Source organism: Delphinapterus leucas, chromosome 2 (genome assembly GCF_059928025.1).
Source record: "Delphinapterus leucas isolate spDelLeu-1000000601 "Yukka" chromosome 2, BTC_Dleu_Yukka2, whole genome shotgun sequence".
Classification (NCBI taxonomy): domain Eukaryota; kingdom Metazoa; phylum Chordata; class Mammalia; order Artiodactyla; family Monodontidae; genus Delphinapterus; species Delphinapterus leucas.
This window is the reverse complement of record NC_143130.1, coordinates 131,210,842-131,237,860: the sequence shown is the minus strand read 5'-3', so window position 1 is coordinate 131,237,860 and position 27,019 is coordinate 131,210,842. Positions and strand designations below refer to the sequence as shown.

The 27,019-nt window shown below is 39.8% G+C and overlaps 1 protein-coding gene and 1 long non-coding RNA gene across 3 annotated transcripts in view; one reads left to right on the top strand and one right to left on the bottom strand.

Annotated features, from left to right (window-relative positions):
• Positions 1–12,238, bottom strand: part of KLHDC1 (kelch domain containing 1) — a 46,458-nt gene extending 34,220 nt beyond the window's left edge. The window contains exons 1-3 of one of the 2 annotated variants that reach the window (XM_022570633.3): positions 11,898–12,238; positions 646–716; positions 49–166 (exon numbers count right to left, since the gene is read on the bottom strand). In XM_022570633.3, the coding sequence (XP_022426341.1) occupies positions 49–166; positions 646–716; positions 11,898–11,993 (285 nt within the window). In that variant the 5' untranslated portion in view covers positions 11,994–12,238. Of the gene's footprint in view, positions 1–48; positions 167–645; positions 717–9,373; positions 10,951–11,897 lie in introns of those variants that run through there. The other variant, XM_089906167.1, reaches the window with a different exon arrangement.
• Positions 12,207–17,060, top strand: LOC149750287 (uncharacterized). The gene is made up of 2 exons (XR_016391812.1): positions 12,207–12,987; positions 16,560–17,060. It is a non-coding gene; the product is annotated as an uncharacterized LOC149750287 (long non-coding RNA).
• The last annotated feature ends 9,959 nt before the right edge of the window (positions 17,061–27,019 follow it).

The window sequence follows — 27,019 nt, the reverse complement described above, 5'->3', positions numbered from 1 at the left end:
ATTAAACATTACATTTTTCTGCGCTCCTGAATTGAAAAAAGAAATTACTCGATTGCTGTATCCTTTGTCATCATATCCTCCAAAAACGTATAGCTTTCCATTAAGGCAAGCACCGCAACTTCCTGACATGGAGGTAGGGAGTTCTCCTTCCATGAGGTGCATCGTCCTGCAGCAAGAATAACGTGGAATTCCATAACTTTCCAGAAAAGCAAATTAAAATTCCCTTTGAATTCCATGAGTACTTTTTCAATGAAAACTGTCACTGACAATTACAATTAAGATGTAATGGTAGCCAATACTGTAAAAACTGTAAGAAGATCCATGGTAAAGATTTTTCAACCTACTGGGGAAGAAACAGTTACAAAATCTTCACATGTCACCAGAATTGGGAATTAGTTAGAAGAACAAAGCGAAGTCTTCAGAAATAGCCTTAGTCTTGAGAGGAATAGTAGAGGACAAAGAACGGAGAGAGGAAGCAAGTTGGGGAAAGAAACAGCCAGAGAGAATAAAGCATTGAAAGAAAAGGAAAGGGAGACAATATAATGTTGCAGCACGTTCTAAGTAGGGTCTCAGACTCCCTGTGGGCTATGACAGCAGTTATAACAGATATTAAGACTGGACATTCTGCAATTTAAAGTTACTTACCACAACCCACTATCAATCTCATAGGTCCAAATCTCATCATTAGGCAAATATACTTCATTGTCTTCAATAGACTAAAAACACAGAATACATAAAATTATGTTTATTAGTTACAAAGTAACAACTAAATAGTTCCTCAGGATGGAAAAACTGCAATGGAAATAGTACAAAACACAAAACCATAAACAGCCTCAAAGATGACTTTTTCAACAGAAATAAAGATAGATCAAAAGAGAAGGGGAGGGGCTTCCGTGGTGGCGCAGTGGTTGAGAGTCCACCTGCCAATGCAGGGGACACGGGTTCGTGCCCTGGTCCGGGAAGACCCCACATGCCGCGGAGCGGCTGGGCCCGCGAGCCGTGGCCACTGAGCCTGCGCGTCCAGAGCCTGTGCTCCGCAACGGGAGAGGCCACAACAGTAAGAGGCCCGCGTACCGCAAAAAAAAAAGAGAGAAGGGGAGGAGAGACATTTTCTAAGAGAAAGTGGGCAAACAATAAGGGTTAGAATACAAAATAGCAAGTACGTGAGTCTCAAGAGAAGACTCAGGGTAGTTAAACCTTACAAGGAATTTCAAGTAAGAGAAAATAGCAAAACAATAACATTACAGCAGAATACTGAAGAATGTGAAGCCAGGAAGAAAAGGAATATCAAAAAAGGGCAATATACTTTGGGTGAAGGGAAGGAGTTAAGAAAGGAAACTTAAAGTATAATTAAGAGCACTGTATCACATACCTTGATTCACTAAACATATTTTTTGAGTGCCTACTATGTGCAAGCATAGTGTTAGATATTCATTAAATATAGAATCTAAGGATCAAGATAAATTTAGCTAGTCAAAATGACAACTCAGAATCTGAATAATCTCTAAAGAAGCTGATACCATAAACAGAATAGTACATTCTGATATTTATGATGAAAAGAAAAATTAGAATAATAATTTTCTTTATGTTAAGTTTAAAAACTTAGGGGTTAAAACAAATCCTTACATAAATCTATCATGATTACTTAGAATCTATAAAATAACTCAAAAATAGCTAGTTGTAAAAGATGTCAGTTTAAGAATTTCTAAGACTATATGATGCATAAATTATTAACATGCTAAACAGAGTTAGCTAATTTCCTCATTGTTATGTTAGTTAAAATTTTAAAATAGTATCTTGGCTACCAGGCCTCTGTCTCTCTCTCTCTCTCTCAAACACACTCTCTGTCTCACACGCACACTCTCACACACACACACACACAGAGCAGAAAACCATTATATTAATTCCAAGGAAACTTCCACTCATGTCTGACTGAGGAAACCATATGACATGGCTAAGTAAATAACTGTTAAGAAAGGGAGATTATAATTGCTTGATTCTAAAGTTTAATGGCATCAGGCTCTAGTAGTCTCACACATATACCATTACAACAGAAATAGTATGAAAATGGATTTTGTTACTATTCTGCTTAAGTCCCTTCAATGCTTCCCTGTTGCTCTCAGGATAGTCTAAAATCCTTATGATTCTGTGCTATATGGTACCTGCTATCCCTCCAAAGTTCTTCTTGCCTTTAGTCATTGTGCTCCAGTCTTCTTTCAGTTTCCATCTTACTTTCTCAGCAATTTCACTCCTAAATTATCCCTTCTCTTCTACATCATCAAGTTTCCTTCTCTACCAGATCACTCCTATCAATACCTAAACATGCCTTAGTATAACTCATCTTTAAAAAACAAAAAAAAAACCCCAACTCTCCCATAACTCTTTCTCTTATTTCTCTGCTCCCTTCACAACAAAATTTCCATACTGAGTTAACTATAGTAGAAGTCTCCATTGCTTCACCTCTCATTATTTCATCAGTCCAGACTAATCAATCCAGACTCATTCCACTAAAACTGCTTTTGTCAAGGTCACCCTAAAAAAAGAGAACTAGTGAACTGATTCATCCAGAAACATAGCCCAGAGAGATGGAATATATAAAAAAGAAGAGACATGGAGGAAGAGAGAGAAGAACTAAGTCTAATCAGAATTACATTAGGATGTAATAGGGAGAATGAGGAAGAGGCAATATTTGAAGAGACAGAACCTGAGAGTTTTGCAAAATTGTTGAAAGTCATCAATCCTGAGATCTAGGAAGTCCTAACAAGTTCCAAGCAGGGTAAATAAACAGAAATCCATACCTAGATACATCATAGTAAAACTGTATATCAGAGAAAAAGATACACTCTTAAAAGCTGCCAGAGAAAAGAAAGATCATCTTCAAATGAATGGCAACTAATGACTGACTTCTCATTAGCAACAACTCAAGAATAAATCATATTAGCCAATGTGCTTAATGAAAGTAACGGTCCACCTAGAATTCTATACTCAGTAAAAATATCTTTTAAGAACCGAGGTAAAATAAAGACATTTTCAAACAAAAATTGAGACAGCTGGCCAATAACAGACCCTCACTTTAAGAAATTCTAATAGATGTTGTACTTCTGGCAAAAGACAAATGATCAAAATTAAACATCTGAAATGCAACAAGCAATAGTGTGACAAGATACTGGTAAAGTGTGTGGGTAGATTTAAACATAAAAAAGGCTAAGCTTTTTCTGATGCCTAATTTAAGGCGGGGGCTGCAGGGAACAGGATAGGACTAACTAGAGAAGAGGGTGCTCAGATTTAAAAGCTTGTGAAGTATTTGAACCCTGTGGAAAGAAGTAAAATTATTAACTTGGAACTTTGTGAAGCATTCGTGCTGAAATAGAGTATCTACTAGATGACTAGAAATAAATCACCTAATTTCTATACAAGCAAAGAGAAAAAAATGGAAAGATAACAAAAAACTCAAAACATTTTCAAAATGACAAAGTTAAAGAAGGAGGAGGAGGAGAAATGAAGGGGGGCAAATATAAAACACATCTGATGAAAAAAGTGTATCAGAATTACTTTCAGTAGAAATAGGCTAAACTCTCTAGATATGTCAGACTAGATAAAAATAACATCCAGCTATTTTCAGGTTATAAGACATATCTAAAATATAAAGATACACCAAGTTTCCATCAGAAGATATGCCATGCAAATACTAACCAAAAGAAAACTAGTGTAGCCATATTAACACCAGCAAAATAGATTTTAAGGCAGATAACATTACTACAGATAGAGAAGCATTACAAAATTATAAAATGTTCTATTAACCAGAAAGCTATAACAATTCTGAATTCATATACACCCAAAAAAGTAGCCTAAAGATATATATATAAAGTAAAATCTGACAGGATCATAAGGGGAAACAAACAGATCTACAGTTAGAGTGGGAGTTTTTAATTTTAATACCTGTTACAGTAATTGATAGAACAGGAAGTAAAATAATAAAAAAAAGGATACAGGAGATTTGAACACAATTAGCAAGATTAATAAAATGCACACATATAATACACTCCCGTGAAGTGTTTGTGTATATATATACATATACATGCACGTATATGCACATATATAATTAGAATATATATTCTTAATGAGAACAAAGAGTATATTTATGAAAACTGATTACATGCTAGTCCTTAAAGCAAGCCTCAACATATTCCAAAGGACTGGTATTAGATAAGTAGAGACCACACTCTCTGAATATTAACACAATTAAGTTAGACATTAATAACAGAAAGGTAACTATAAAAATAGCATATTGTTAGAAATTTAAATTATTTTCCTAAACAACTTATGGGTCAAATAATAAATAATCATGGAAAGTATAAAATATTAGAACTAAAATGACAAAATACTGCTTATCAAAACTTGAGGAATACAGCTAAAGAGGTACTTAGAAGAAAACGTATAGCTTTATATACTTACATTAAAGAATTAAAAAGTCTCAAAAAGAATGAGTTGAGCATCCAATGTCAGAAATTCAAGAAATAACAGCATAATAAACCCATAGAAAGTAGGAAGAAATAAGAAGGAGCAGATATTAATGAAAAAATTAAAAACACAACAGAGAGTTTCAAGTAGACCAAAAATTGGTGTTTCTGAAGGCTGATAAACCTGTGGCAAGACTATTCAAGGTGGGTGGCGGGGAGGAAAGGAAGGCACCACTTGACAATTCTAGGAATGAAAAAGGGGCCATATCTATAGCTACTACAGAGAATAAATAGTATTATGAACAACTTGAGTTTATGCCAATAAATTTTAAAATCTAAATGAAATGGATAGACTCCTGGGGCTGGAGGTGGGAGTGAGGAAACTTGACTCAAGAAAAAATGGAAAATGTGAATAATCCCAGAGCTTTAAATAGATTGAATCAGAGATTTAAAACCTCCTCCACAAAGTACCAAACCCAGATGGCTTTAAAGATGAGTTCTTACAAACACTCAAAGAACAAGTAATTCAATCTTCAAAAAAATCTATTCCAGAATATAAAAGAAGGAACACTACCCAAACCACTTTTGAACATAGATGTAAAATTGCTAAAAAAGTAATTAGTAAATAGGATCCAGTGATGTATAAAAAGGGTAATATATTACACTAACTTGTACTTAATCCAAGGAATGGAACATTGGTTTAATATTACAAATATTACTTATTTTTTGTATAAGTCATCATATTAAGAGATCAAAGAAGAAAAAACAGTTATCTCAGTATGATGCAAAAAAATCACTCTTGAAAACTCAACATTCATAAATTGAAAATCGGGTAAAAGGGCATGTCATTAATTTGAAAAAGCCCATCTACAAACAAACAAACAAGCAAAACCCTAAAGCAATCATCAAACTTAATGGTTAATAGTTGAAAACAATCACTCTGAGATTAGGACCAAGAAAAATTGGCTTCTATTTAACACTGTACTTCAGGTCCACCAGTGTAGTAAAGAAAAGGAGATAAAAAGGAATAAAGATTGGGATGCAAGAAACAAAACTGTCATCATCTGTAGATTACATGACTCTATATAGAAAATAAAAATATAATTAACAGATGAATTTTGAAAATTAATATAAGAAAGCTTGCCAGAATCAAAAATATTCAAGTCAACTGCATTTCTAAACACCAGCAACAATCAAGAAATTTAATTTTTTAAAAGAAATTTAGTTTTTAAAAAACAATAAAAAAAACAAAGAAGCCAAGAATAAACCCAACAAAAGATATACAAGATCCCTATGAAGATGCTATAAAACTCTATTGAAAGACGTCAAAAAGTCCGGCATAGAGAGACATACTATACACCTGGATTTGAAGTCTCAATTTCATAACATGTTTATCACCCTCAAATGATCTAAGACTGAGCACAGTAACATAAAATCTCAATATGGTACTTTATTTGACAATCTGATTCTAAAGTTTATACAAATGAGGAAGCACTGTGGAAAACAATTTAGCAGTTCTAAAAGTTGAATGTAGACTAACCATTTGACCCAGGAATTCCACTCCTAGGTACCCAAAAGAATAAAAAATAGGGGCTCAGATACTTGTATGCCGATATTCATATCAGGACTATTCACAATACACAAAAGGTGGCAACAACCCAAGTGTCCCAACAACAGATGAACGGATAAACAAAATGTGGTATATGCATACGGTGTAATCGTATTCACCATAATAAGGAAGGAAGTTCTGATACATGCTGCAACACAGCGAACCTTGAAAATATTATGCTAAATAAAATAAGCTAGACTCAAAAAGACAAATATTGTATGATTCCATGTATATGAAGTATCTAGGAAAATGCAAATACATAAAGACAGAATGATTAGAATTTAGCAGGGACTGGGGTAAGGAAGGAGGGAGAGTTTCTGTTTGGAGTAATGAAGAGTTTTGGAACTAGATAGTGGTAACACTGCACGACATTGTGAATGTAATTAATGCCACCGAACTGTACAGTCACCTGGTTAAAATGGCAAATTAAATGTTTTATATATTTTACTATTATTGAAAAATAGTAAAGAAAATTCATACAAAAGAACAAAAGGCCCTAAATAACCAAACTATTCCTGAAGAACAAGAACAAGATAGGGTGGGGATGGGGCTTTTACCACCCAACATTTAGACTTCTAGTAAAGCCACTGTAATTTAGATACTGAGGTTCTGTCACAAGAATAAATAAACAGACAAACTGCACAGAATAAAGAACTTAGAAACAGACCACACATACATGGAAACTTGATGTGTAACAGACTGAGTTTGCATGTTAGTAGGGAAAGAGGGGACTATTTAATATATGACACAAGAACAACTGGTTATCCATACTGAAAATATAATGAAATTGGATCCCTACCTTAAACCAACCAAATAAAAAATTCAGATTTAAGAAAAAAAGATTTAAACATGGAAGGCAAAACCAAAAATCATTTAGAAGACAATACAGGAGACTTTATGATCTCCATAATGGGAAAGATTTCTTAAGATGCAGAAAGCACAAAGCGTTAAGGAAAAGACTGAAATTACATTAAAATTAAAAACTTCTGTTGAACGAAGGATAATCATCAAGAAAGTGCAAAGATAAGCTACAAACTAAGAAGGCATATTCAACTCATACAACTATATAATTAAAGTATTCCTATAAATCAGTAAAAGACAACTCAACAGACAAATGAGCAAAAGACAGGAACCAGCATTTTTACAGAAGAGAAAACACAAATAGTTCATAAGGCTATGAAAATACATTCCACTGTAATCATGGAAAGTAAACAAAAACCACAATGAAATATGTCACACTCACTAGATTGGCAAAAACTTTAAGGCCAGATGGCATCAAATGTTGTCAAGGATGTGGAGCAAGGAGGGGGCTGGTGGTAGTGTAGATTGATACAAATATTTTGGCAACACTGACATTCCCAAGTAAATGTGGATATGTGTGCACCAGGCAACCCAGCATTCCATTCCTTGGTATATGCCCTAGGGAGTGTACATGTCCTGCTGCGTGTATAACAGGAGATATGTTACCAAGAATGCTCAATGTAGCATTGCTTACAACCCAAAAAAACCCTGAAGCGTTCAAATATTCATCCATAGTGGAATAGATAAGGAAATTGCCGTAAATTCACACAATAGAATATCATACAGGACACACATCAGATGAATGCATCCAGGGATGATTTTCAAAATATTTAATAACTGGGCAGCACAGAAACTAACCAAACAGAATAAACACCAAGTAAACACAGGTACAGCCATGCAAGTGCACACCAGCTGAATACAAGTAATGTGTGAATCTAAAAAACATCATGTTAACTAAAAGAATTAAGTCATGAAAGAAAACACATGCTCTGATTCAAAAACCAAATAATATATTGTTTAGAGAGAGATGCATGTGTGATAAAACTATAAAGAAAATAGTGATTAATTAGAAATCAAGATAGTGGTACCCTGTGAGGGTGGGAGGAAAAATATAATCAGTGAAGGATAAACAGGAGTCTTCTAAGGTACTGATTCTAGCTGATTTTTTAATCTGGAAGTTAAACATGACAGTTATTTTACATACTCTTTTGTACATACGTTTCAAATTTTTAAATTAAAGAATAAAACTTTAAGAAAGTAATATTAGGTAGCTCACGGAATCATCAGGGAAGCTGGAGAACCAGCCTCTGATCTATGTAGAGAGGAGCAAGGCCTGAAACCCTTCCAGAGAACCAGTCTGATGCACGAACTGCCCCAGCCACTGGTGAGCATCACACTGCAGCTTGTAGCACTGCCTTTTGCCAGGGACCTTATCTTCCTACAACTTCTACTGCTCGCTAAGAATCCTCTTCAGGTCCTGACTTTTACAGGTTTATTCCTGAGCCCAAATCTAGCACACATACATCTAACAAACAGCATCCAAGTTACTTGCTCACAACCTAGCTGCAAGGGAAGCTGAAAAATACCTGGCACTCAGGTTCTTTTATATGGGGCACCTACCATGAGCTATGCCCAATTCTGGACATTGGAGACACAATAGGGAACAAAACCCCCTTCTTTATAGAATATACATTCTATGAAGGTAGGTAGGAGGTACTCAGACAACTAAAATAAATACGCCAACAAGACTCGCTTAGTGGGGAACACTACAAGAGGAAGGGGGTTCAAATGCTGGGCATCTAAAAAGAATAAATGTCTTCCACATAACATGGATGGTCTGTGTCACCATCTATGAATATATAAAGTGAACTATTAAGTTAAAGAAATACACACTTAAGGATTTGAATACACATTGCTAAATTTCTCTTCAGAAAAGGTTACCAGTGCATGAGTAATTCATTTCCCCATGCTCTTCTCAAAAATTCTTTTTAATATTTGCAAATTGGAAAAGGAAAAATTCATTATTTTCAGCTGGGTTTCTTTGATTCATATTCTATTTTTATTTCTTCTTTCGTAAACTGCTGTGCATATCCATTGCTCATTTTTCAAGGGAAATATTCATTATTAATTTTACAGGACCTTTGTCTATCATAAATGTTGCAAATACCTCCCCCAGTTCGTCATTTGCCTTCTTACTTTATGGTGTTTAAAAAGCACAGATTTTAATTTTTTAAAACTTTGATCTTGACTGCTCTAAGATGATTAAACAATTTTCACTTACATTAAAAAAATTTTTGGTCTACCAATCCTTTTCCCTTATAGTTTTTTCCCAATTCAGTTTTTCTTTTCCCAACTCAAGTACAAGAGTCACATATTTTCTTTGGTATCATATAGCTTAACTTCTCTACATTTGTCAATCCTAAAACTCCACTATCATTTTCCTCCAGCTGTCCCAGGACCATTTATTGAATAAGCAATTGTTTTTCCAGAATTGAAATGCTACCTTTTATATACAAAATACTCTTATATGCTTGGCTGTTTATGTTATTTCTTCTCCATTCCATCATGCTTTCTCAGCGTGCATCAGGACCACTGATTTAAAAGTATCATAATATGTTTTAATATCTGGTAGTATAAACCTTCATTCTTTTCAGACATTTTCTAAATTGATTCTTCTTCCCTTTAAGTCCTATTCAAAACAGAAATATATAGTTAAACAGATTCAGCTGCTAGCTTCTATAAGGAAAAGTTTAGGGCAAAATGTATTAATATCAATTGTGTTAGGGAAATAAAACTGTTCATACGATTAAACAGTAAAGAAAGCATATCATCTGTAAGGATGCTAAAACCCTGTGCTTCTCCTCCAAAATTTGGAAAAAACTACTCACAACTTTTAAATCCTCCTAGTTGCAATACTAAAGTTTGTATGAATTTCAGTAATGTGGAAAGGATATGGAAGAACTAGGAGCAAGAGAATATTCTGGCACCAATTAGAATTTACTACTTACTTTTTTCAGCTTTGCTGCTCTTACCTCTAGAGGTAGGGCTGTTTTCAGATACAAAGTCCTTTAGAAAATGCTCAACGATAGGGTAATAAGTAATTTAGACAGATATATGTGAGCCATTCAAGTTTTAGGATATACATTTGTCAATTTTAACACACATTGTGTTAATGAGGAGGAAAACTGTGCTTGGAACATACAATCTGGAATCATCTGACCATTATTCTTAACTGCTGACTACTGGATTACCTCCAGATTCCAGGGTCTTTTCGCTGTTCAGAAGGATCTGAATAAAACAATTGTGGGAAGGATTCTATTTTTTCTCACGATATGCCATGTCTTCTTTTCTGCCTCCTACTCTCCCTTTCCTTCCGCTTATGCCTTAGACATATTTTAAGCGCTGACAATCCCTGGAATTTAAAAAGTAGTAGACTTGATCTAAATCTGTGTGGTACTTTCCAGGGTGGCTCATACAGCATTTACTCATTGGATCAATCAGTAGTAGGAAGTATTTGTATTCACTGACTGCCACCTGAAGACCTGAAATCTTATCAATTACACAATTTTCAAGATTAAAATGAGATATAAAAAATTCAGACATTTCAGTTATGGGCTCAACAGAAATCTATACTGTCACAAGATATAAGATATTACAGATTACTATTTTAAGTGAGATTTTTTTTTTCATTTAACTTTTACAATATTAAGAACCAATATAGCAGACGAAGTTTGACACCTGTACATCTTCAAGTGGCAGAGCTCAAAAACAATCAAAATATTTCTTCTGCAAAAACCATCATTATATATAGACTACTTTTTCATCAAGAACAAATGGTGGAAATATTAGACCTTAAGAGAGCACAGTCACCTAATTTATGTTTATCATAGAAAAAATAGCCTTTGGAAATCCAATACACCTATGTTGGAATCTGCTGCCCTTGAGGTCAAACGGTCATTCAAATTATTTACTCTTACTGATTCATCTTCCTTATTTTTAAAATGGGGACATTACTTACCTTACAAGATACGGTAAGGATTATACAAGATTAGGGATATGAGATTTCCTAGCACATGCCACGTATAGTAGGCACTCAAATGTGAGTTCTGATTTTCTCATCCTGATACTGAATCAAATTAAAAATAAACACACAAACAAAACAACAACAAAAACCAACTTGGATCTGAGAATCATTTAACATATACAGTATGTTCTTTATTTCAGTGAGCGATTCAGTCATGTTACATCTGTCACATAATAGCATCGAGTCAGTCAGAAAAATGTAGGTTCTACATCCAGTAGAACTCCAGATGGCTCGCTTTTCTTTTTTTTTAATCTGTAAACTAAAGGGGTTGTTTTCCATCTTTAGAATCCTTGATTCTATTATCCTACGATTATAGAGACAAAACAAATACACATATTCAAACCTCCACTGTAGTGAGAATTTTAAAGCATAATACTCCTAAGTATATTGTTGCTAATACAAGTCTGTTTTGAGACTCGAAAAAATTTCGTAATTACCCCTTGGTAAAGGAATGCCACTAAAAATTACTTAGAAACACTTAAATGTTTCAGTGATTTCGATATTTCGGATCGCGCCGCGGGCATAAGTAAATATTTACAATATAATATAGCACGGCATCCTCGGTGGGCTTTTTTGAGTCTGCGCAAGCAGTTAAAAATGATCATCAATCGCGCAGTAACCGACTGAGTGCTGGGTAAGCCGGGTTATCGGCCAGCTGCGAGGACCGGGGGAACTGGAGAGTGGGAAGAGCCCCGGACTGGGGTTTGAAGGCTAGTTTCCTAGTGGAAGCAACGGCGGCGCGGCGTCAAGCCCTGGCGCGGCGGGAGAGCGGCCGATGGCTGAGGGCCGGGCGGGGCGCGGGGGGCACCGGGCGCGCCGGCCTGGTCCGCGGACCGGCCCCCGTGTAGGGGCCGGGTGTGGGCGGGTGCTCGGCGGCCACTCTGGCCGAGAAGCCGGGCGGGCTCCCGGCGCGAGTCCGCCCCGTCCCGCCTCTTCCCCTTACCACGTAGCCCCCCCACACGTAGAGGAAGTTTCCGTCCACCACTGCGCAGTGGCCGCTGCGCTCCTCGGCCACGCAGAACAGCTGGGAGTCCGCCATCCGCGCCGTCGCTGGGTCCAGCCGCTCTGCGCGATGCAGCCCCCTGCCCACGGAGAGGCCTTTCCTCCCGCCCGGCTCCTCCACGCACGAACGGAACGCGTCGAGGGTCGAGATTGGTGGGAAGGCGGCACCAGTGCGGCTGCGCCGTGCCGAAGCCCGCCCGGGAAGCCGAGCCTGGGGCGGCGTCGCCAGTTAGGGATGCTTGAGGTCTGAGTGGGCAGGGAGGTGCCTTGGCTTCTCCGCAACCCTGCCACCCGCTGATTTCGTGTCACTTGCGATTGTGTTGTGTGGGCGGAACAACCTGTGTACCTTATCCAGTGGCTCAGTGGATGGACTTCTGGTCCATGGGCTTGATGCTGCTGTGACTTAAATCAATATGTTAATACATTAATGCTTTGTGAGGGTTTGCCTTTTCCATTCAACCTCTAGCAGAGATAGTTATCCAGAGAGAGAGAGAGAGAGAGAGAGAGAGAGGACTTTAAATATATATGTATATATACATGTATATACATGTAGAGAAATAACTGAGGACATGGAAGGAGACGTGACCCATGAGTCCCCCCGGCAAGCTGGGTGCGTGCGAAAAAGCCAGAACTGCAAGCAGTCCTGAGTGCTTTGGGCACTGATCCATGAAATGTCTTCAGTATAATCAGAATAATGGGAACACAAGGAAATGTCCTTGTGCTGCTTTTGCGTTCAAGGACGAAGCACGGCATGTTCTTAAGAAAGCCCATTGTTTATTGTATAATCAGTAAAAGCATATCTGGCTGCTTTGGTATTTCTGGACTGTTAAGAAAACAAGTCTTAAGATGTAAACTTAGATAATGCTTAAATAAAAGTCACCACAGCAGGACGAGACGGCGCTGTTATTGGCTGAGAGAGCAGAGCAGCCCTCTACTGTTGTGTTTCTGCACAATTCATCTCGTGTGATGAGCTTACTTTCAGCCCTGACATAAGAAACTACAACATTTGGCGCCCGAACAGGGACCTGAAGGTAAGCATCGAGGTCACGCGGGACCGAAGGGGATTTTTGTACGCTAAAAGAGAAAAGCGAAACCTCCGGGAAGAGTAGAGTCATGGAGAATTCTCCCTCAGTGGAATGTCAATACACTAGACTCCTGAAACAGTTATTACGGAGTTCTGGAGTGAAAGTGAAACAAGAATCTTTTGATGAATTTTTTGCGGAGATTCGTAAACATTGTTACTGGTTTCAACCTACTGGTCATAACCAGTTGAATTTAAAAGTTTGGAAACGGGTTATGCGAGCATTAAGAAGAGCTCATCAGTATGGAGACCCTATATCTGTTCGTGTCTGGTCTCTCTGTAATCTAATTTCCCTTGCCCTGGAATCATTACAATCTGAGACTGAAAGTGAAAATGGGGCGCGCCCTCAGCGTTCGAATTCTGCTCCCGATCACTCTGCTGCTTTTCCTACTCTGTTCCGTGAGTCTCCTATAGAGGACCTTCCTCTGCCTCCTCCTCTTACGTCTGAGACAGGAGAGGATTTTTCGGGTTCCAGTGATGAAGGGGCTTTTTCTGATGATGATAAAGATCGGGAGCAAGCTAGCAAACAAAATGAGATGCCACTTTCTCAACAGAATGAGATTTCTGATATACTTTCAAAGTTGAAAGATTTGATGACTAAATTGGAAGAAAATAAAAACAATGCTACCACCCCTTCATATCAGGAGCCATGTCCTACTATTCCTTCGGCTCCTCCTTTAGAATTAGCAGCTTATCTTGTTGGAGCCTCTCGTCAGTTTCGATTTCCTCTAAAACCTGAATTTAATAAACTTTTATTGGAAGAAGAGATGAATAAGGAAGAAAAGCAATATTCTGAACCATTTTTTGCTTTCCCTATTGTTAGACAAGCTATGCCTGCTAACAATCAATTTCCGAATGGATATATGAACGTTGAGTATAACCCTCATGATTTAAAAATTTTTTAAATGCTAAAAGAAGCCATTAATGCATATGGGATGCATTCTAATTATGTTCAAGGTCTTTTGTCTGGGTATGCTTCCGAAAACATATTAATTCCTCAGGATTGGGAGGCGCTTGCCAAGACTGTTCTTGAACCTGGACAATATATGCAGTTTAAGACTTGGTGGAAAGAAGAAGCTGAAAACATGGCAAGGACTAATGCGGCCCGTAATCCTCCAGGGCCACTTTTAGATGAATTAATAGGAGCAGGCGCATTTAGTAATCTACAAGCTCAAGCTCAATTTGACGATTTACGAATCATTCAAATACGTATGTGTTGTTTGCGAGCATGGCTGCAAGTGGAACCCCCTGGAAAAACAGCACAATCTTTTACTAAGTTAATGCAAGGGCCTGGTGAGCCTTACACTGATTTCTTGTCTAGATTGCGTGCAGCCATTCAAAGAGATGTAGCACAAATAGATGTGCAAGATTTATTATTATGATCCTTGGCCTTTGAGAATGCAAATCCTGAACGCCAGAAGGCATTGCGGCCTTTACGAGCTGTAAACGCTCCACTTGATGAGTATATAAAAGCTTGCCATGATATTGGATCTCCTACTTATCATGCCAATTTACTTGCAGCTGCCATAACTGGAGGATTGAAAGATAATCTACTAAATGTTACAATTGTGGAAAGTATGGACATATGAGGCGAGATTGTCGAAAAGGGCAAGGCCAAATATCAAAACAGGTTAAGAATGAGCAGCCACCTGGTATGTGTCGCCGGTGTGGTAAAGGACGACACTGGACTAATGAATGCCATTCCAAAAAGGATAAGTTCAGAAATCTTTTGCCTCCACGAGATAATGTCTCGGGAAACGGGAAGCTAGGCCCAACCCGGGGCCGCAACAACAATACGGGAAAAGCGACAGTAAATTCTCAACAGTATCCAGTAAGCAATGGCAACTTTCATCAGACACTACAGGACAATCTCAATATCGGCTCTTAGTTACTGATCTCATGCATGCTACCAGCGGCAGTGCTACCGTTGACTTAATTGCTCCTCGAGAGTGTATCCTTACGCCAGCAGGAGTAGATCATAAATTAGCTACAGGAGTTTATGGGCCTATACCTGCAGCAACCGTGGGACTATTATTAGGACGAAGTAGTTTGACTCTGCAGGGTATAACAGTTCATACTGGAGTTATTGATGAGGATTATAATGGAGAAATTTCTATTATGATTTCTGTTACAAAACCTATAGAATTTAATAAGGGACAAAGAATTGCTCAATTGTTACTGTTACCATATATAAAACAAGCAGCCGCCCCGGTAAAGCGTGCTGGGGGGTTCGGCAGCACGGGAAAAAATGTTTTTTGGCAATCCTTTATCAACGATCAACGTCCCCAATTAACGGTTACCTTTAATAATAATGTGAAATTTACGGGCCTTTTTGATACGGGAGCTGATGTGTCTATAATAAAACAGTCTGAATGGCCTTCATATTGGCCTTTAGAAAAGGTGGAAGCGTCATTGATTGGAGCCCTTTTGGCTCTGCCTGAGGAAAAAGGGGTCTGAAGAATTTACACTGGCATAGAGAGAATAACACTATTAATAGCAATACTATTAATGATACCATAGTATGGCATGCTGGAGGGTTTTCTCCTCCTGGTCCTCATTTAAATGGATTTCCTATCCAAAAGTATTTGTGGAAGCTTATGGCAGCTTTGGAAAAGATTAATGCTTGGGTAGGATGTATGGCTAACAAATCTGGACATTATAGTTTGACTTTTCATAAAAATATTACTCGGTATACTCGTGGTTGTGTGAAATTACCTTATATATTGTTAAAAGGACCAGCTGAATGGAATAAGACTCTAGGTATTATAATATGTAAAAATTGCTCTCTGTATACCTGCATTAACTCTAGTATATCTTTTAACATATCTACAGAAAGTTTGTATATTTTACGAGCTCGGACAGGTCTTTGGCTTCCTATTAATCTTGGAAGGGAATGGCAAGAATCTCTCCCTATGGCTGTTTTGCAATATTTAGCTGATGCATTAAAAAGAAGTAAAAGATTCGTAGGAATGTTGATTGCAGCTGTCATAGGTATTATAGCCATAACAGCTACTGCTGCAGTAGCTGGAGTTGCTTTAGAACAATCTATTCAGACCGTTGATTATATAACTGATTGGCATAAAAATTCTGAAATCCTTTGGTCCTCTCAACGACAAATTGATTCGGAAATACAGTCGGAAATAGCAGACTTACAACAAGCTGTGGTTATGTTGGGGGACCAACTGGTGAATTTACAAAGACAAATGAAGCTACGTTGTGACTGGAATCAAAGTGCCTTTTGTGTCACTTCGGTTCCGTATAATCAGTCTGCATTCCCCTGGGAAAAAATAAAAAACCATCTATTACATCACAAAAATTTGACAGAAGAAATTGTGAACTTACAAGGGGAAATTCAACAAACTTTTCAGAAGAGATTACAACGACTTAATTCGCAAAAAGTATGGACTGGAATTATTCAAGGACTTAATAATTTAAATCCTATGTCTAAATTACATGCTTTATTTGGTTCTACCGCAGGATTGTTAATGATTATTATAATAATAATCATATGTTTAATTGTAGTCCGACGACGATTGCAAGCCACCCGCCATGTAACATCGCAACAAGCTGCCGTGTTCTCCTTGATGCTGCACAAGCTGCAAAACAAAAAGGGGGAAATGTAGAGAAATAACTGAGGACGTGGAAGGAGACGTGACCCATGAGTCCCCCCGGCAAGCTGGGTGCGTGCGAAAAAGCCAGAAGTGCAAGCAGTCCTGAGTGCTTTGGGCACTGATCCATGAAATGTCCTCAGTATAATCAGGATAATGGGAACACAAGGAAATGTCCTTGTGCTGCTTTTGCGTTCAAGGACGAAGCACGGCATGTTCTTAAGAAAGCCCATTGTTTATTGTATAATCAGGAAAAGCATATCTGGCTGCTTTGGTATTTCTGGACTGTTAAGAAAACAAGTCTTAAGATGTAAACTTAGATAATGCTTAAATAAAAGTCACCACAGCAGGACGAGACGGCGCTGTTATTGGCTGAGAGAGCAGCAGCCCTCTACTGTTGCGTTTCTGCACAATTCATCTCGTGTGATGAGCTTGCTTTCAGCCCTGACATAAGAAACTACAACATATACATATATATATATATACAATTAAGAATTTTCTAAAACGTATGCCAGCAAACTACGGCCCTGCAGGCCAAATCTTTCTGCTGCCTGCTTTTGTAGCACCCACAAGCTAAGAACAGTTCAACATTTTTGAATGGTTGAAAAAAATTCAAAGAAGAATGATAGTACTCATGAAAATGATAGAAATCCAAATTTCAGCATCTGTACATAAAGTTTTATTGCCACACAACCACCTCATTCGTTTAAGTGTTGTCTATGGCAGCTGATGTGAGCCACAGAGTCGAGTAGACAGAGCAGAGTAGCTGCAACAAAGACCAGAAAGCTCCCACTGCCAAAAATATTTACTGTCTGGCCCCTTCCAGAAAAAGCTGGTTAACCCTTGCTCTAAAATGATGTACTGAAGTAAAACTAGGGCCAGGAGGGAAGAAAATAATTATACCAGCGTCTAAAAATGCACTTGTCCAGAGTTACCCTTTGAAGAGAACGTGGCTGCCCACCACTCAGAACAAGTTCATTTATTCATTTATTCGGTGTATATTTATTAAGTGCGTGATTGTTGTAGATAGTTGGTATTGAGGCCCTGTTAAACACAAACGCTGAAGGAATCAAGCATGATTGATTCCTCAGAGCCTTGTAGTAGTAGATACCAAAGAAATACTAAATATGTAGATAATAAATATCTGTTGACTGAATGAATAAACAAAATGAATTTTAAGATGAATAAGATGTAGTTCTACCACAGGGACTTCAAAGTCCAGTTAGAGGGAAAGAGATGTAAAGAAATGCATGCAGTGTGGGATGAAAAGTGGCATAGTAGAAACGTGAACAAAATACAGCAGAAAAGCGGAAAGGAAATACACAATCTATTGGGCAGGGAGTGGCGCCCAAAGGGAGACACAAGTTTTCCATACAAGTTGTATAAATAGTTCCCTATGAGTGTAGAATGTTTGCAGGGAGCAGCCAAGGATACAGCTGGAATAGTCCATCTTGCAGCCTTGTCAGGCTAAAGAGTCTGAACTTTAACTGTAAGGCCAAAGGGTCTTAAGCAGGGGAGTAAATAATGTAACTTGATTATCAGAACTTTTACTTTGGATTGGTGGTGGGGCCGTGGAGGCGATCAGGACTGAAGGCATAAAGGCAGATGGCCCATAGGACAGCTCTGGTGTAAAGTGGGTGTTCATAAATGGTAGTAGCAGTAGTAATAACCCCTCTTGAGCACTGGCCTTGACCTCCATTTCCAGGGGTGAGGTGGGGTCCGTCTCCAGATGGCACCCTGTGTCCCTAGCAATGACACGTTAGCTCTGGGGGTGCTGAGACCAGCTCTCATTGTTGTTATTAACGTATGGTACCTGGTGGTCCTTTGTCCCAGAAACTCCCTTTCTACCTGCAGTGGAATGCCAAAGCCCTCTCCAAGACTTCTGTGAATTCTTAGGGCTATAATCTCATAGTCACCTCTGGCTTTAAACTCCTACTGCTATTGGAATAATTCCATTTACAGGTTTATGGATCTTCTCCCCATGGAGCATGTTATTTCACATCACCCCAGACATGAAAAACATAGAAGCACATTGTATTTTCTTTCAAAACCCACTCTTTTGTGTGTGTGTGTGTGTGTGTGTGTGTGTGTGTGGTACGCGGGCCTCTCACTGTTGTGGCCTCTCCCGTTGTGGAGCACAGGCTCTGGACGCGCAGGCTCAGCGGCCATGGCTCACGGGCCCAGCCACTCCGCAGCATGTGGGATCCTCCTGGACCCGGGCACGAACCCGTGTCCCCTGTATTGGCAGGCAGACTCTCAACCACTGCGCCACCAGGGAAGCCCCAAAACCCACTCTTAAAGGTCATTTGTATTTCTACTAAATTTCACTGAAGTAAAAGGTAAAAGTAAAAAGATGACAGAGAAGGGGTTTATATCACAGAAAGAAAATAGTTTCAAACAGAACATGATTACCCTCATTCCTAAAACCTCATCCGCCATGCCACCATTTTGGCCTTGTCAGAGACAAACCAGGTCGGACACTAGTTAAAGAGGCAAGGATAGATTTTGTTCAGTAACAAACTATTGTCATGGGGAAGAGGATGCACTGTGAACTGAACTGAACTTTGTGGAAATTGAAGGCAGGAGACTTTTTAAAGCTTTCAGTGTACCGAGGGAAGGCACTGAGGGGCGCTGAAGAGGGTTGATCCCTGTGGCTAGGCCATCTGGGCTTGTTAATTGGAGCATATCCAGAGAAGAAACAAACTTCTTCTATCTTTATGACTAGAGGCAGTGATGCAAGTTAAGGCAAGGCACCCACTAAAATTAGGCCTTTATCTTCCCACAGGGCTGGGGAGCAAGAGTAAGAATTATCTCCCTATATGTTTGCATTTCAAAGAGCTCTCAGATGCTTGGAGAAACAGTTTTGTTTGGTAAATTTACACCTCAAAGGCAGAGAAAGGATGTATAATTGCAAGCTTTCTAAAGTAACTGCCGGGCTTCCCTGGTGGCGCCATGGTTGAGAGTCCGCCTGCCGATGCAGGGGACACGGGTTCGTGCCCAGGTCCGGGAAGATCCCACATGCCGCGGAGCGGCTGGGCCCGTGAGCCATGGCCGCTGAGCCTGCGCGTCCGGAGCCTTTGCTCCGCAACAGGAGAGGCCACAGCAGTGAGAAGCCCGCGTACCACAAAAACAAAATAAAGTAACTGCTATAAGGGGGCGTGGGAGGGAGGGTTCAGGGGCCTATCTGCCTATCACCAGGTTTGGGGCCGGAACAAACAGTAAATTCTCTTGGCAGCCTTGAGCTTTTTCAGGCACGCAGGCACTCTAAGGGGCACTGGAGTCATTCTAGGGGTGTGGCCTTGAGCTGTTAGAAACTATGCTGGTGCTTATTCAAGTCTCTTAGTATGGCAGGGGCGCGGGGTCTGGACGAAATCATTTGTGCCAAGAGTCTGCAGATTTTACAAGTTAAGGTTGAGGCTTAGTTGAGAATAGGGCTCAGAGGAGCTTGACCAGAGTTTGGTCAAGAAGAGAGTCTTGATCACCTTTCCGCTGGCCTTCTCTCCTTAGGCCCTAGCCTCAGGACATTCTGCTGACGCCTCTCTACATTCTCCCCTCCAAGACTGTCCCCCAGGAGTAGCATTCCTTTTAACATATGCAAAAATAAGCTCAAAATGCATTAAAGACTTAAACATAAGACCTGAAGCCCTAAAACTCCTAGAAGAAAACAGGGGGAAAGCTCCTTGACATTGGTCTTGGCAGTGATTTTTTTTGGAGATGACACCAAAAGCATAGGCCACAGAAGCAAAAATAAGCACATGGGACTACCTCAAACTAAAAAGCTTCTGCACAGCAAAGGAAACAATCAACAAAATGAAAAGGCAACCTACAGAATGGTAGAAAATACTTCCCAATAATATATCCAGTGAAGGTTAATATCTTAAATATATAAGGAATTCATAAAACTCAGTAGAGAAACAAAAAGATTAAAAAATGAGCAAAGGACCTGAACATTTTCCCTAAAAAGACATACAAGTGGCCAACAGGTACATGATGTATATACCAACATGTACATCACTAATCATCAGGGAAATGCAAATCAAAACCACAATGAGATATTGTGTCACACCTAGTAGGATGGCTGTTGTCAAAAAGTCAAATATAATAAGTGCTGGCAAGGATGTGGAGAAAAGGGAACCCTGTACACTGTTGGTGGGAATGTAAACTGGTGCAGCCACTATGGAAAACAATATAGATGTTCTTTAAAAAATTAAAAATCGAACTACCGTATAATCTAGCAATCCCACTTCTGGGTATATATCCAGAGGAAAAAAATCACTCTCTCCAAGAGATATCTGTACTCCCATGTTCATTGCAGCATTATTCACAATAGTTAATACATGGAAACAAACTGTCAGTGGATGGATGGATAAAGAAAATGTGGTATACATATACAATGGAATATTATTCAGCCTTAAAAAAGAAGGAATTCCTGACACTTGTGTCAACATGAATGAACCTGGAGGACATTATGCTAACTGAAATAAGCCAGATACAGAAAAGCACATGTTGTATGATCTCACTTATTTTATTTATTTATTTATTGGACATGCTGCATGGCATGTAGGATCTTAGTTCCCCGACCAGGGATTGAACCCACACCCTCTGCAGTGGAAGTGTGGAGGCTTAACTGCTGGACCACCAGGGAAGTCCCTGCATGATCTGACTTAAATGTGGGGTCTAAAAATGTCCAATTCATAGAAACAGAGAGTAGAATGGTGGTTATCAGTGGCTGAGGGTTGGGAGAAATGTGGAGATGTTGGTCAAGGATACAAACTTTCAGTAATAAAATGAATAAATACTAGAGACGCAATGTATTACAAGTGACTATAGCTAATAATAATGTATTGTATACTTGAAATTTTCTAAGAGAATAGATCTGAAGTGTTTTCACCACACACACACAAAATGGCAACTATGTGAGGTGATGAATACGCTAATTAGCTTGATTGTGGTAATCATTTCACAATGTAAACATATATCAAAACATCACATGTGCACCTTAAATACTTACAATTTTTATTTGACAATCGTTCTTCATAATGTTGAAAAAAAGAGAAACCAGACGAGGGACTTCCCTGGTGGCACAGTGGTTAAGACTCCACACTCCCAATGCAGGGTGCCCGGGTTTGATCCCTGGTCAGGGAACTAGATCCCATATGCATGCCACAACTAAGAGTTCACATGCTACAACTAAGGAGTCCCCCTGCCACAACTAAGGAGCCCTCCCGCCAAAACTAAGACCCAGCACAACCAAATAAATAAATATTAAAAGAAACCGGACACAAAAGAATACCTGCTATATAATTTCATTTATATGAAATTCAAGATATACAAAATTAATTTATGGTGATAGAAAGCAGAAGAGTAGTTGTTTGGGGTAGGGAGAGGGGATTTATGTAATTGAGTACAAGGAAATATTCTGGGTGATGGAAATTTTCTATATCATGATTAGGGTGGTAATTACATAGGTTTATATATTTATTGAAACTCATATGTATTCTTTATGTATGTGCAATGTAAATTATGCCTCAATAAAAAAATACATATATTTAAAGTTATCACTGTATCATTTGCTTGTTACTAGTAACACTGGCACTGTATTTTTGAAATGACCTACTTGTCCTCCTGGACCTTAAAGTATGTTTGGGGCTATAGACCAGCAAACAGACAACTACCATGCTCTGCAGTAAGTGTAATGATAGCAAAAGTCCAGGGCACCTTGGGGCTTCATAAGAGGGCCCCTAACTCAGATCTGGGAGAGTCAGGGAAGGTTCCCAAGAGAAAGTAAAGTCTAAGCTAATAAGTGAAGGATGAATGGAAGTTGTTTAGGCAAATGGAGGGGAAGAGGAAGGAGAGTGTTCCTGGCGGATGGAACAAGAGAGGAAGAAAGAGATGGCTTGTTCACTTTATCCTAATATGAGATTTGGAAACGTTTTAGGTAGGGAGGTGACATAATAAGAATTATGTTTTAGAAAGCTTATTCCGAAGGCAAGGTTGGAGACAAAGAGACCCGTTGGCAGGTCAGTCCCTGCTGCTAGAGAGGCTGATAACCTAGTAAGGCCCCTAGCCATAGAGATAGAAATGGTCAGGTCATGGGCCTCCCTGGTGGCGCAGTGGTTGAGAGTCCGCCTGCCGATGCAGGGGACACGGGTTCGTGTCCCGGTCCGGGAAGATCCCACGTGCCGCGCAGCGGCTGGGCCCGTGAGCCATGGCCACTGAGCCTGCGCGTCCGGAGCCTGTGCTAAATAAAAAAAAGAAAAAGAAAAAGAAAAAAGGAATGGTCAGGTCTGAGAGATACTAAAAAGGTAGAACCAAAGGGACTTGGCTGATTGGTTTATGGAGAATGAAGGAGAGAGAGGTGTCAAGGATGCTGCCTAGTTTACTAGCATAGTCACTGGGTGGAAGGGGTAGAGTCCTTCACCAGGGTAGTGAACTTGAGAGGAGGAGCAGATTTTGGAGGGATGATGGTAAGTTCATTTGGGCACATATTGAGTTGAATTTGAAGCTTGAGAAAATATGGATTTTGGAGTCATCAGCATTTAGTTTTCTTTGAAGTATTAGGACTTTATGGCCAGGTGAAGGAGTCATAGGGAAAAGAAATTGAAAATTTATGGGAGAAAAAGGAATCATTGTCAGATTGTGAGAGGAAGCTGGGAAATTGGGATAGATTCTTTTATCTTCAATTTCTTAACATGAAAAATATCAAACATAAAGAAAAGTTGAAAAAATAGTTCAAGGAATACCTGTGTACTCTCCACTTAAGTTTACTAATTGTTACTATTTCCATAATAGCTTTATATTTGTTTATATGTGTGTGTCTACATTTTTCGTTTTGCTGAATTATTTGAAAGTTACACTTCAGCATTCATTTCCTAAAAATAGGGGCATTCATATATATAACCACAATATCATTATCACACTTAAGTAATAATTAAGTTATTATTTAATATAATTTAATATCCAATCCATATTCAAGATTCCCAAATTTCATTGGGAATAAATAAAAAACATGGGGCTGGGCTTCCCTGGTGGCGCAGTGGTTGAGAGTTCGCCTGCCGATGCAGGGAACACAGGTTCGTGCCCCGCTCCAGGAGGATCCCACATGCCGCGGAGCTGCTGGGCCCGTGAGCCATGGCCGCTGCGCCTGCGCGTCCGGAGCCTGTGCTCCGCAACAGGAGAGGCCACAGCAGTGAGAGGCCCGCGTACCGCAAAAAAAAACAAAAAACAAACAAGGAAAACCATGGGGCTTCCCTGGTGGCGCAGTGGTTGAGAGTCTGCCTGCCTATGCAGGGGACACGGGTTCGTGCCCCGGTCTGGGAAGATCCCACGTGCCCCGGAGCGGCTGGGCCCGTGAGCCATGGCCGCTAAGCCTGCGCGTCTGGAGCCTGTGCTCCGCAACGGGAGAGGCCACAACAGTGAAAGGCCCGCGTGCCGCAAAAGAACCCCAACATTTATCACCTCACACAGTTTTTGTAGGTTGGGAATTTAGGAACAGCCTGGCTGGGTGATTCAGTCTCATCTCTCTGAGGTTGCAGTCAAGATACTGGAGAGAGTTGTAGTCATCTGAAGACTTCACTAGGGCTGGAAGATCTGCTTCTGAAATTGTTCACAGTTGCTGGCATGCGGATGGCAAGTTGGTGCTGGCTGTTGCAGGAGGCCTTGATTTCTTACCACATGGACCTTTCCAAGAGCTGCTTGAGGGCAGCTGGTTTCCTCCAAGAGAATCTTGGGTGATTTTGCTGTTTAAAATGGACTCCAAGCAGAGTGATGAAGTGCTTTTTAGTGTTCCAAGGCATAAGAAGGCTGTCATTTGCCTTAGGAAGAAAACACATGTGTTAGATAAGCTTCCTTCAGGCATGAATTATAGCGTTGCTGACTCTGAGTTCAATGTTAATGAATCAACAATGTATATTAAAGATGTCTTTAAACAGAAACACACATAAAGCAAGGTTATGTATTGATAAGTTGATGAAAATGCTGTGACCAGAGGCTCAGAGGAGCCTTACCCCTTACCCTAGGAGCAATGATTATTTGCTAATTCAGTGTTGGTGGTGACTGTCTAGAACGTAATCACCTTGAATAATGAGAATCAACTGTTTATTTATCCATATTTATTTCCTCTCCTTTCTTACATAAAAGTTCAAATTTTCATTGCAGGTTTTTGTCATTGGAATATATTTTGGGAGCAGGTGACAATCACTGTCTCTGCCCCCCCACCCCCCCGCAGGAACATGTGCCGGCTGCCATACCTGCACACCCCCTATCAAGGGGATAATGGCCAGCACACACTTAGGAAAGAGGTGGAAAGCATCCAAACTAAAAGCAGCCCTAGGGCCAAAAATATTAAACCAATACAAGCTATACAAGGATGCTCCTGCATATAAATAGCCTTCCAAGACTACAGAAGATAATTGTTTCCCCTAAATTCACAGAGTAAGAGAAATATAAGTAAAATGAAGAAGCAGAGGAACCACTCCCAGTTAAAAGATCCAGAGAATTCCTCTAAAGGAACAAACAATGAAACAGTCCTCTTCAGTCTAATAGACACCGAATTCAAAAAGGAAGTAAAGAAAATACTGAAGGAATTAAGAAAGCTTATCAACAGAAATGCAGATTACTGTAAAAGGGAACTAGAAACTATAAGGAGGAGGCAAGAAAAATTAGGAAATTCATTTGCTGAGATGAAACCTGAACTAAAGACAATGAATAGCAGAATGAATAATGCAGAAGAACGAATAAGTGATCTGGAAGACAGAATAATGGAAATCACCCAATCAGAACAGCAGACAGAAAGCCAAATGAAAAAAAAAATTGAAAGCAATATAAGACACCTATGGGATAATATAAAGTGTGCCAATCTACACATAATAGGGATCCCAGGAGAAGAAAGAGAAAAGGGGATTGAAAATGTAATTGGAATGTATTTCACTGAAAATATACAGAGAGCTGTGTTCAAAAATCACTTTTGGGGGCTTCCCTGGTGGTGCAGTGGTTAAGAATCCACCTGCCAATGCAGGGGACACGGGTTCAAGCCCTGGTCCGGGAAGATCCCACATGCCGTGGAGCAACTAAGCCCGTGCGCCACAACTACTGAGCCTGCACTCTAGAGCCCGCGAGTCACAGCTACTGAAGCCCGCGTGCCTAGAGCCTGTGCTCCGCAAAAAGAGAAGCCACCGCAATGAGAAGCCCGCGCACCGCAACAAGGAGTAGCCCCCGCTCGCCGCAACTAGAGAAAACCAGCGCACAGCAACAAAGACCCAATGCAGCCAAAAATGAATAAATAAAATAAATTAAGAAAAAAAGAAGGGGACAGATTCCCCCCCTTTAATAAAAAAAAATCACTTTTCTCTGTGATGTTACGTTACCAATTCAATATACAGGTATATTGGTTTTGGTCTGCTTTCAGTTTTGTTTACTTTTTTCTTTTCTGTTTTTGAATATGAAAAACATATACATTGATTGACAAAAGTCTCACTACAAAGAAAGGTCTCACTTCCATCTTTATCCCTTCCAGCCGTAAAGGTTAATCATTTTTTGGTGTGTCCAGTGTTACCTTTAAGAGGTTTTTTAAAATACAAATTCAAGTAAATAAATATGTATATATATTCTTATGTTCCCTCCTTTACCATATTTTGCTTTTTGTTGTTGTTGTTATCCGGATACCCTGGAGGTCACCGTGTATCAGTTCTTAGAAACCATCCTCACGTTTTATGAGACGGAGCGTTCACTTATAAGCACTCCACGGTTTTATTTAACTCACTGAAGCAACCGTTTTGAAGCTGGCACATTAACAGCTCACTTGCTGCAATCAGACCGAGTTCAAATCCTGGCTCCCTCACTTACTTACAGAACGTTTCATCTTGAGTGAGCCATCTACCATCTTTGCATCTTACTCTCCTAATCTGTAAAATGAGGATGTTGAAAAAACAGCACACAACTCATTAGGCTTTAGGAGCAATACGTCAATTAATACGTTAAAACGCTTATGATAGTACATGGTGCATAGGAAGCCCGCAACTTAAATAAAAAGCGGGGTGGGGGAGAATGATGGTGATGTGTAGCAGCTTCGAGTGAATGTCGGGGAAAACCCTGTGGGGACACAAGGCATAAGGGCCCCGGGGTCCGGGAGGAGCCCGACCGGAGTCACGGAAGGTGGAGGGTAGCGACGGGAGTACTAAGTGGCTCAACGAAGCATTTGAGATAGGGAAGCACATTCCCAACCAGATACCAGGGAAAGACGCCCTCGCTCTTCAGTCTCCGAGCAACAGAGCAGTGCAGAGTCGTCTTCTTCTGCAGCCTAGTGGGTGCGGAACTCCAACTCCCCAGGTGTGCGACACCGAAGTCTCCGCGCACTGAGGGAGGAGGAGCAGTGGC